Below are 12,050 nucleotides of genomic sequence, written 5' to 3' on the forward strand. Positions count from 1 at the left end.
CTTTAGAATGGAGACCAGATTTTGCCCAATCTTCATAAATTGCCTAGTGTAGAAGCCCATGAGCTTGATCAGGAAATTTCAGTGCTGTCATAATTCAGAAAATAATAATAATGTACTAGTACTGGGCAAGGAACTCCAAACCCAAAGTGCCTTAGATAATGCTTGGGCTGATTTGAGGTTTCAAGTGGAAACCAGTTAAAGCTGGCTTGTATGAAATCATTTCAGCCCCATGATCCTCCCAGCTATTACCAAGTTTCTTGCTGGGTTATAACTTTACATAAGTTCAGTGTTTGGTGTAAAATACAGAGGGCTGTATTTCTCTGAAAAAGGTCTGAAGCAGATGGCCACATCTCCTCTATTCCCAATGCAGCAGATTTATTTTTCACTCAAAATCCCCGCCATTCAATCTGAGGGCCACATTTTTACACTTACTCAGATGTTAATGAGATTTGTTGTTCAGTTCTTCAGGTCTGAGATTTCAGTCCTTGAGAGCTGCACTTGATGTTCCTTGTGGGTCCCTTCCAACTCAGAATATTCTGTGATCTGAATATTCCCCGAGGGAGTGTTATCAGCAGGCTTGGCATACCTCTTGGAGATCATGCTGTGTTGTGGTCTCACTGCCTGAGACAGCTGGAACAGCTGCTTGTGGAGAGATACTTGCCTGCAAAGCCACGTGGAGGGTGAAAAATGGATAGAAGTTCAGTTTAATTGAGTTGCTGGGTGTGTGCTGGGCAGCAAGGCTGCTCTCCAAGGATGGAGAAAGAGCACAGGCCAGTGTGCATCATCAGATTTCCATCTGTCCGATAAACAGAGTGGAAATCTTGGAGATATACTTTTTATTATTTATTTACTCTTAGTCTGAAGGATGTCAGAAGATATCGGCAATTAGAAGATATGCTTTGGAGAGCTCCAAAATTGATTTTGCTTGTGATGGTTGCTACAGAGATCTGTTGCAATGGGAGAATAAGGGTCACCTCTTACACTGAAAGCAATGTTAACACAATTGTAAGGAAAACAAGGAACACATCTCCTAAAAAACTGCAACTAGTTGTTCCTTATGACTGTTTCCTGATTACTGGGCAGATTGCAGGAGTTTTGGTGAACAGAAATGAATACTTAAGGTGATTCTTAAGGTGAAAGTACCTGGTGTACTTGCTCACTGTAGGAAACTGCTGTGATATGTAGCAAGGCCATGGATGTGTTTAGAATCATAATAAGAGACATTTTCAGCTTTCTTAACAGATGATCTATGTGATAAGTGTCCAAGGACAGGAAGTACATATCTGTTTAATAGATAAGATTTTGTGGGAATTTTTGCTTAGGGTATTCTTTTTATTTCCTCTTTTAGTTTGCTGAGCAACTGGTGGTTTAAAAAAGGCATTTTAAAGAGGCTTTTAGAAGCAGTTGTTCTCCTTGCTGTGTAGGGGTACTCTGTGTGGGTAGAGAGAGTGGAATAATCATCTTCATCTTTGTGTGGTCTCACTGCAAAGACAAATCCTGAGCTATAGCCATTGGGCATTGACTCAGTTGTGGCCATTGTCCAGCTGCCCCAGGCTGGGAGCAGTGTGTCCTCTCCTGTGCCCTTACAGCTGGACTTCAGAGTTGAAAAGATCACAGGCTTCTTGGAGCCAGAACATCTTACTAATGAGGGGGGTGTCTGGTCAGTTTGCTAATGCAGTTTTATTCCAGAGTCTCTTTCCTGTGGAAATTAAAGACCCCACTGGTTTATTATTGTATTCATATCCTTTCTGTTCTAGACCTACATGAAATGCTGATACCCATTGAAGTTGCTTGCAAATGGCAGGAAGTGTTTTTCCTTACCTTCCCTGCATCACACCTTTAGTGCTTTTAATTTAGCTCCTTCCTTTCTTCCGCATTCCCCACTGTGTTCCCTCATGGCCATGCTGCTCGTGGGTTGCTCTCTCTTTGAGAAGAGTTGTTTCTACAAAGAAAAACCTCTTAAAGCAAAGCATGAAAGTAGCAAACTAAAACCTTTGGTGCACTGAGGATGAAAATGCTGTTCTAGGTCTGGCAAGTGGCTCAGCCATGTTTTCCACTTTAAATTTTTAAAGCAAAATTGGGTACTGAATCCCTGCTGAACCTATACTTTCACCCTTTCAGCAAAGGAGAAAAGTAGCATCAAAACATGGTGATGGGAGAGTTTTGCCCCCAAAGAGTCTGATTAATGGCTAAACCAAATTTAGTTGCTTTTAATGTTTAAATATTTGCAAAACTAACATTATCTGTACTTGGTTTTAGTCAGTGCAGAACTCTGTTTTTTTTTTTCTATGTTCATGGCTGCCCTGCTAACTTAAATATGTGACTGTGTAAAAAAGGGAGACTTCTTAACCATGATGTGTCAGACCACTGCCAGAAGCAAAGTAAATGAATGTCCTGACTGGGTCTGGCACATGTTAGCTTCCTAATTCACTTTCCCTGCTCAAAAAGATAAGAGGAATGCAGGCGTCTCCCTTTATCTCCCAGAGTAATAACCTCAGCAAAGATTTGAATGGGACACAGGATTATTAGGATTTTAAGGTCTTGCTTTCCTTTTCAAGCAGGATGAAACTAAATGTAATCATCTGTTGGGGCAGATGAATACAATGGGTTCTCAGCTGTAGGCTTTCATCACAGCAGAGATCTTGTGTGATTTGGCCTGGCAGGGCTCCGGGCTCACAAAAATTTTGTGAGTGTCAGATGTTTGGCACTCAGAGCCAACCACTGAGAGCTGCTGTCATACTTGTGTCTCCCTGTTTTCTAGTCTTTAAAATGTAGATTTTTGTCACCGTTTTCAGCATGTGGTGTTTAGAGGAGACTGATGGAAAGCTGCTTTGCTGATTCCAGTTTCAGTTGTATGGGCTTGATCAACTCTGTTCAAATGCTGCTGTGAGTGCTCCAACAGGATTGTGTGCAGGCTAGGAGAATGTTTGCTCAGCTACAGAGCTGGGCTTTTATGGATTTGGTGTTTTCTAGGAGCCAGCAGCCAGTATGGTGTGGCTGCTATCTTCACGGGGACTATTTTCTCAATTTCTCTTCTAAGAAACAAAAGAAAACCAGGGTTTGAAATTATGCGTCTCAATTTCACAGCCTATTTTCACAATAGGACATGGAGCAGCTGCTGTAGCCATGTTTACTTTGCTCTTGAAAACTGCTTTTTGGGATTTTTTTAGTGTCCAATATGCCATAGCACCAATGTTTCCCTGTCCCTGTTGCAGGCTGTCCTACCAGAGGAACGATGACGATGATGAAGAAGCTGCCAGGGAACGGCGCCGGCGGGCTCGGCAGGAGAGGCTGAGGCAAAAGGAGGAAGGAGATCTCTCAGGAGAAGCAACAGAGAAATCTGAGGTCAATGCCCAGAACAGGTAAATGTCTGATGTTGTTTACTGACAAACCAATGGTAGTTTTTGTTCAGAGAAGTGCCTGGAAGAGGTTTGCTGTGGTGCTTGAGTTTGAAGTGCTGGGTTTGGCCATCCTTAAAGTGAAGAAGGACCTCACACAGTGAGGATCATCCTGGTCTATGTAGTAGGGTGGGAACATCACACATCTGGCTCATGGCACATATCCAGGTGTCCTCAAGGCTGTCTGTGGGGTAATTCAGCTGAGGCTCATGGAGGCTCTTAGATTCTTTCAGGCATGAGTGCATCCGGCCTCACAAAACACCACAGCTCTGGTTCTGCTCACAGGGGTCATGGCACCGTGGGGCCAAAGCACTGGGGGCACCCAGTCCTCAAGCTGTGGCTGCAACACACTTGCAGGGTGCTGGGTGTGAGCTCCAGAGCACAGCACTCACCTGGCATTGTCAGGGTCAGGCAGGTATAAAGAGGAGAAAAGCTCATGGAAGGAGGTGACACTTGAAATCATGGAATCATCCAAGCTGGAAGTGATCTTTACGATCATCAAGTCCAACCATCATCCCAGCAGTGCCCCTGCAGCCCCTAAAGCATTACACCATATCACTGCTATCACCACTCACTTGTCACAAGCTGAGTGGCCTCCCTGTCTGTCCAGAGATGGCCTTGCTGTCCATCCATCATTTGTTTAGTTTCACATAAATAATAATACTATAAATAATAATAAAAACAGTATACCCAGATTTCCACTGGCCATAACACAACTGATAGAAATAAACCAAAATTGTGGTGGCAAGTGATATCAAGCACAAGAAGCAATTTAAGGCAAGGAGAATGGATAGAGAGATCAAAGCAGCAGCTAAATTTTGAAGCGTGTAACCTGTTGAGTTTTCCAACCATGGAACGATGATGCAAGCTTTTTTCCTAGAAAGAGTGAAGTGCATATGTTGTTAGAAAGATTTTTTTGGGTTTTTTTTTTTTAATGCAAGCCTGTCCCTTTCGCACAGTGTGGCAGGAGAGGAAAGCAAGCGCTCCACAGATGATGAAGCTGCATTGCTGGAGAGGCTGGCGAGGCGGGAGGAGAGGCGCCAGAAACGCCTGCAGGAGGCCCTGGAACGCCAGAAGGAATTGGACCCCACGATCACAGATGGGAGCTTGTCAGTGCCCAGCAGGAGAGAAGTAAACAACGTGGAAGAAAATGAGACCACGGGCAAAGAGGAAAAGGCTGAAACACGCCGAGGACGCTGTGAGATTGAGGAGACAGAAACAGTTACCAAGTCGTACCAAAGGAACAACTGGAGGCAAGATGGGGAAGAAGAGGGGAAAAAAGAAGAAAAAGACAAGGAGGAGGAGAAACCAAAGGAGGAAACCATAGAGGAAAATCAGGTAGATGTGACAGCAGAAAAATCCACTGATAAAGAAGAGGGAGTAACTGTAAATGCAGAGGAACACAAAGCAGAGAATGATACAAATGCTGTGCCAGAAGGGACGCAAAGTGTAACTGATGCTGTAGATAAAGAGAAGCTCAGGGATGAGGAAAAGGCTGAGGAAGAAAGGAAGGAAGCAGAAGAAAGGGAGAGGTTAAAAGCAGAGGAAGAAAAGAGGGCAGCTGAGGAAAAACAGAGAGCAGAGGAAGAAAAGAGGGCGGCTGAGGAGAGGGCTAAGGCAGAAGAGGAGAAGAGGGCAGCTGAGGAAAGAGAGAGGGCTAAAGCTGAAGAGGAGAGGAGGGCAGCTGAGGAAAGAGAGAGGGCTAAAGCTGAAGAGGAGAGGAGGGCAGCTGAGGAAAAACAGAAAGCAGAGGAGGAAAGGAGGGCAGCTGAGGAGAGGGCAAAGGCAGAAGAGGAAAAGAGGGCAGCTGAGGAAAAGGCTAGGCTAGAAGCAGAGAAATTAAAGGAAAAACAAAAGATGGAAGAACAGAAAATAGAAGATGAAAAACGTCAAGCAGCTGTCTCAAAAAAACAGGTACAGTAAACATTTTGCACCAAAATAAGACACCTGTAGTTTGTGTGAAATGTAATGCAAGAACAGATTGAATTGGAATTTCCTCACAGATCTAGTCCTGTACTGAAGTTACTAACACTTGTGCTGTGGCTCTCTATTTTTAAAAATAAATCCCCTCCTGCTTACCAATAATTCAGTGCACAACAGGCCTGACCTCACCCCATCATTCAAAGAAAACCTTGCATGTTCAGACCTCTGCATGTGCTTTTGCTGCCTTTTTCCCCCATCAGCTGCTATAAAAACTGGCCTAATGCAGTAACCCATGAGGTGGAGGCACACACATCTTGGCAGAAAACATTATGAGCACCTGTTGAAGTGTGTGAGGAATGCTGTGTGCTAAATGTAATCACAGGAAAGGGCTCTGTACTGGGACACGTGAGCATGATGCCACTCCAGGGAGAAAGGCCCAAAGGGAGGGAGTGGGAATGGGAGGATTTGGAGAGGGTGCAGGGGGCACAGCTGCACACAGAGGTGTGGGCACAACAGCACATGATGGAGTGGTGGCTGCACACTGGATTGGTACGTGAACACAGCGTGGAGAAACAAAAAATGCAAACAGGTGCAATGTTTTTATCTTTAAAAATAAATTACTGAAAACCCAAAAACCAAGGAGGAAGAAAAAGTGGAAGCTAAAAAGGAAAAGCTGCCAGAAGAGAAGCTCCAAGCTACCTCCATACAGGATCAGGTAACTCATAAAGCACTGATTTAGATGTGATAGGGAAACTTGAGATATGAAAACAAATAAGGCACCTATAAGTGAATGTTGATTCTTCAGCAAAGTACTTAAGCTTGTGCTCCACTTCAAGAACATGGGTAATCCTGCTGAAATAAATAGGGATGAAGCTCCTTAAGTGCTTAAAATTAAGTAAATTCTTAAGTAGTTTGTTCTTTTGGGGCTTTAGGACCAATTCCTGTTTGTCTTAAAACAAATATTTCAGGAAACTCAGTTCAGTCAACAACACAAGTATGGTTTTCCCTCTGGGGATGAATTTTTCAGGACAGTATCAACTAATCATCCTTCTCTGGTTTCCTCTCACTTTACTGTGAACTTTTTTCCCTATGAACAAAACCTACTCTAATAATCATCATCATCATGATAATTGATAATAATCATCATAATGATAATAATAATCTAGGCCCTTTGGCCAGCAGACTGCCTCAACTAATAATTCCCCTGCAAGCTGCAACACCCCATGATGTAAACTGTGCATACCCAAGATTCTTCTTTTGTTTTAAAGAGAAAAATCCACCAAAATTACTGCATTGCATTTCCACTGTAAACACAGGAGCTGGTGCCATGGTGTTTTACTGTATGGTAAGTAAATAAGATTTGGGGACCATTTACTCTTCAGGGTGCAGATGGACACAGGGAGCCATGCTCAGTGCTGTGCAGTGGTTTTGGGTCAGTGCAGCAGCTTTCAAACCAGCCTCTGATCCTGGTTAGGGGAGACTGCTCAGAGACTGGTCAGAGCCTTGGAAATTTGGAGACATTTGGGTTCAGGCAGGACTGTGTGGCTTAAAGGGGGAGACAGCACAGATTTCTGTCTGTCTGGTGGATTGGGACCAATGAGGGTTGGGGAGGGTCCACTCCAGGGTCCTTAGTTAGCAGATGAGTTTGGAACATGCTTAGCTTACCCTCAGAAAGCAGTGAGGAAATAGCTGCACAAAAAAAAAAGGGATGGATTATATTAAGAAGACAGAGAATTAATTCCCACTATTCACTTTAGCATGCAGTCTTTGAATATCACAAGTAAATGTAAAGAGGAGTCTGTAGCTGACCACAAACTTTGATTTGTGGGAACTTGAGACACAGTTGTCCTGCTTGTTCTTATGTAGAGCTCGGCCAGCTCTCCCTGGAGATCTCATCATGCTTTTAAGCCCTACCCACTGGGCTAGATTATTCCAGGAAATTGGCAAGACTTATAAAAGTTACTTGTGATTTTTGGTGTTTCCATCTTTGGATGCTGAAGCTGAGAGAACTTAATAGAATCCCACTTCTAGTGCAATGCTGAATACCCATCCTGAGCATTGAAAATCTCAGTTGTTGCTTCTTTACTTGTGAACAAAAATGATGATCAGGGAAGATCAGGCTCCACTTCTCCCCCCCCCCCCCCCCCCCTTTTCCAGGACACAAAAATTCAGTGAGGTCTCTTTCTGAATGTGCATGCAGCTAAGAGGATGCCAGTGTTCCATGAACAGGACCCAGAGGGAACAGAATGTATCTGCATAATCAGGTTTTGCTTTTGCTTTGGACCTCAGAGTTCAGGTTTTGATTAATTTGGCAAGAAAAAATTTGTCTCTTTTTCTGAACTTCTGCACAGTTTTTCGTTCTTGAAAGTGACCTGAGAAGTTCACAAGACCAAGCTTTCTCATGATGTGAGACTCCTGGTATTTCCTGCTTCCAGTTTGGCCAGACATGCTGCAGCAGTTGCTTTTCTCATGGTGTTTGGGGGTGGCAGCTGACTCTACAGGGGAGCCCCAGACCCAGATGCCCACAGCTTTTAACTCCCCAAATAACTGAGCCCAAGTAAGGACTTGGCCACAGATGGGCCCCAACCTCAGTAACTGATTTGCTTCAGTCTGAAGGTGTTCAAGCTCAAGATTCAGAAATCGCAGCTCTCAAATAATAGCATAAAAATCAAACAGAAGAGGCAGTATAGAAAAAGATAAAAATATAAATATAAAGCTGGAAATTTGTTAACCATGCCTTTGGTCATGTTGTAGCTTGATATTAAGATTTGTGAGATTTGCCACATGTGAGCACAGGCGAGCTATTTCAATTCAGGTAATAGCACCTGTCTGCTCCAAGTTGAGTCCTTTTTGAATTCAGCAGAAGCTGAATTAGTCTGTCATTTAGGGAAGCAGCTTATTTTTTAAAGAACTTATTTTTTTGCCTGCCTTTGGAATGAAATACAAAGGATGCTGCTTCTTTGCCAGTCAATCTCTGCTTTGGTATTTAAATTACTAGGAGAAGGATTGAGCCCAAAAGATGTGAAATTTATTTGTAATATCTTGTTTTACCATCTTTTTGAATGAAGAGGCCAAGCTGTGTTAATGGCTTTCTCAAATGCAGACACGTTGTCATAAATCATACTGGCTTCTGAAATGCTATTTCCTAACCTATTAATTTTTAAACTATATTGTTTTAATATTAGTTTTCTCAGTGATTTCAATTAAGATGTAAGAGATACAACCCTCCCCAGTGGACCTGAATCCATAAGGCAGCTGGAAGTGTTGGCTTTTTAAAGAAGACTTAGGAAGGTCTTGATGAAAATCTCAGCAAAGGAAATCTTATGCTCTCAAAACCCCAGGACAGACATCCTGGCACAAGGAATCTTGCACCAGTCAGCACAGCCTGTTTCAGCATCACCCTGAGTGGGGCTGAAGGATTGGGAGATTGCTGCTGTGAACATGATCACCCATTTGAGTTGGCAAGGCCCAGAAGATGGTCCTGCTGTCTGGTGGCATTCAGCAGGATAAATGAATAGCCCTGCTTGTCTCAGCCCAGCAGGACCATTCCTTGAGGCCCTCTCTTGCAGCATCATGGCCACAGAATGCACAGCCATGGAAGTTAAGCTCCCCTCTTGTCCCTCAGGGAGCTGCTGCCAGGCCTGGTTGGAAGGAGAGGGTGGGAAAATCTGCTCTCAGAGCAGAGCAAATGCCTCTGTTGGTTGTGCCCAACATCCCCCACCAGCAGCAAATTTGCTGAAGTGGTTTAAGCATCCTGTGCTCACTTCTAATGTGTGCTGCCATGGTGGCATCCATTGCTCAGGGGCAGCAAACTGGCCTCAGGTAGAGTCAGGCTCTGACTCTGGGGCTTCACTCTGCACCAGCCTTAGGAGGATCTTGGCGTTGAAGGCTCTGAACTCATCCTTTGTAGGTAAAGATTTTGCTTCTCCAGGAGTTGAGATGGGTGGATGTTCTTCCTCTTTGATGAGGAAGAACAGAAATTTCTTTTGATTTGAGGTGTGAAGCTGTGTGCTACTTTTTCATTTCAAGGTGCATCTTAAGACACCTTTAAGAGCAGCTGTGTTGCACACAGGACTGTTACAGAAGTTCTTTATCTTTCTAGTTAGCAAATGGGATTGCAACAGGCTTCCAAAGTATTTATTCTTGAAAGGTCTCCATTTGAATTCTACACAGAAGGTATTTCTTGCTTGCCAGCTAGAACCTTCCTTCAGCGCAGAGCTGGGGAAAGCAAATAAATACTTTGGAGGTAAATTTCTCATCTGCTGTTGAAAGTTGGTTTTGGCTGGTGGTCTTAACTAACAGAGAATATTTCTACCTGAGGATGCATAACTTAAATCAGTTCACTTTCTCCCTTACCAGCATCTAGCCATGACTCAGCATGCTGGGGTCATGCCATTTGTGATACTGATAAATACTTCAAGCTCATAACTCCAAAGAGATACTGAAGAATTAAATTTATGCACAAAATATTCTTTATTACTACTAAGAATCATAAGACAAAGCTTTTTAAGGATAAAGGGAATTTTTACTCGTGTTTTCCAGAGCATTTCCTTCTTCACAGGTTTAAATATTTAAGTCTGATAATGCTACCCATGACCAACCCCAGGCAGGACTGTGCTTTTTGTCAGAGTAAGTTCTGCTCTGATATCAAGATGATTTTGTGTTTTGGCCATTATTCTTGCAATAATGAAGTTTCCTTCTGCTGTGACACTGAAAAGAGCATAAACTTTGTCACACAAACTTGACATTTGTTGGAGGTTTTCTGTTATTTTTATTACACCAATGCCTTAAACCTGCTACCAAAAAATGTGTTGACAAGTCCCAGAGAGTTTGAAACCCACAATCTTGAGAAGCAAGAGGTGAATGATGCTGCAGTGGGAGGAAGAGTTGGGGGTGCATTTGCAGAGTGAAGCAGTGTGGTGTCATAGTCCCATGGTCACAGCCACCTTTCACAGAAGACTGATAATCTTATTTTCAAGATGCTTTGACCTGGAATTCAGGTCAGGACAGCAAAGTGACAGTTGATCACAGTTTAGAGCTTTGTAGACCACTCCTGTCCTACAGCACACGAACAGTTTGAAGGCAGTTCCCAATCTTCCAAGAAATTTGTATTTCTCAGCTGTTATTTAGAATGCCTCGTTCTGACCTTTTTTTTTTCTTTTTTGGTGTGTCTTGTCTTTTGTTCCGTGATCTGTGCTGTGTTCTGAACAGGATGACAAAGGTAAAGCCCCCAAAGAGGAAATGAAAAGTGTCTGGGATCGCAAGAAGGGCGTTCCTGAACAGAAGGCGCAGAACGGGGAGCGTGAGCCCCCTGCCTCCAAACTGAAACGTACTGAGAATGCTTTTGGGTGAGTGCCAAGGGAGAACTGGGCTTGCTCGTGCTACAGGGGCCACCTCTGGGGCTCTGAGTGGAGGAGCTGGGCTGGCACCATCAGCAGTGGCTCAGGTGTTCACTGGGCTGCAGGTCTGCAGTTGCTGAGCTGTCCCCACTCTGCTGCAGGAAAAGCATCAAAGCAGCTGGAAATGGCCTGGCTCCCCCAGCAGAGACAAGAGGCTTGGTTTGACTCTGCTGTAGCTTTACTTCTTACTTATTTCTAATATCTACACAGAGACCAATAGTGAGAAAACCCTATATTTTGTGTTCTCTAATTTTTTTAGTCCAGTCTCAACTTTTACTGTAGTAACCTATTTCCAATTACCCACCTATCTTTAATTAACAGAATAAAGCACAATCCAGTTGTGCTTTATGTGCTTTCTCAAATGTCCAAGAGAGAAGCTCTAGAAAGAACTTCCCTCTTCATTTCAAGGCAAACATTGAAATTAATGGCTTTTGTAGAAAAGTGTTTTTCCAGTTAGGTAAAAAACTCTCCTAGCCAAAATAATTTTTTTTCTTTTTTTTCCCCCCCCCCCCCCCCCCCTTCCTTTTGATAATCTGTGTCAGGGTTTGATTTTTTTTTAAAGGAAATATTTGGCTTGTGGTTATATTGGGAAATTCAAAGAAGGTAACAATTTTCTAGTGAAATTTTTATTTAAAAGGATCCTGCCTGCTAAAAGCATGGGATACATGAAACAGAAATTAAGTTCTTCCTTTTAGCAGGAAATCAGGAATGAGTAGGTTAGAAATGAAATTTTTTCTCCTTCTGCATCTCTCTTCCTCTTTTACATTGACACAGGCAAAGGAAAGGTTAAGCTCTCCAGGCACTTTGAGAAATCTGAGCATGGCAGATGGGATTTGCTATTGTATCTCAGCATTCCCCTCATGATTCTGCCGGGAAGAACAAACTTTCTCAAAATAAAATGCAGTTCAAAAGACCCTGGAGACACCCTGACCTAAGGCCAAAAGACAGACAGTGATGGAGATGGAACAGCAGGAAATTTGCCTTGCTCAAAACTTGGGTCACATCATCAATAACAAGAATGATTTTCTAAAAATATTTTTGATGTGTTTTCATTTGCTTTATTTCCTGTGGGAGACAGGCATTAGTGGCAAAATGTAGATTTGAGTTTCCACTCCTTTTTTGTTTCTATTTCTGTTTTTCTTCTGTTTCATGAAATTGTGAAGAAGCCTGTTCAATGACCTTTTACCAGCTGAGTAGAAGATTTGGGTTGGCAGCATCAGCAGAGGTGCCAATGTTTGTTGGGTTGTTAGGTATGAATTAGGGCTATTTTCTAATGAACTGCCCCCACAGAGTTGGGCTTTGTCTGGAACTGTCCTTTGTTCCTTTTTTT

At 43.1% G+C, this 12,050-nt stretch overlaps 1 protein-coding gene across 4 annotated transcripts in view; it reads left to right on the top strand.

Moving 5' to 3' along the window:
• The window catches only part of CALD1 (caldesmon 1), a 172,540-nt gene that overhangs the window by 139,014 nt on the left and 21,476 nt on the right, over nt 1-12,050 (top strand). For 3 of the 4 annotated variants that reach the window (XM_054514968.1, XM_054514967.1, XM_054514969.1), the window contains 4 exons: nt 3,216-3,362; nt 4,358-5,312; nt 5,962-6,036; nt 10,533-10,669. In XM_054514968.1, the coding sequence (XP_054370943.1) occupies nt 3,216-3,362; nt 4,358-5,312; nt 5,962-6,036; nt 10,533-10,669 (1,314 nt within the window). The remainder of the gene's footprint in view (nt 1-3,215; nt 3,363-4,357; nt 5,313-5,961; nt 6,037-10,532; nt 10,670-12,050) is intronic. The other variant, XM_054514970.1, reaches the window with a different exon arrangement.

The sequence above is a fragment of the Molothrus ater genome, chromosome 5, assembly GCF_012460135.2.
Source record: "Molothrus ater isolate BHLD 08-10-18 breed brown headed cowbird chromosome 5, BPBGC_Mater_1.1, whole genome shotgun sequence".
NCBI classification, from domain to species: Eukaryota; Metazoa; Chordata; class Aves; order Passeriformes; family Icteridae; genus Molothrus; species Molothrus ater.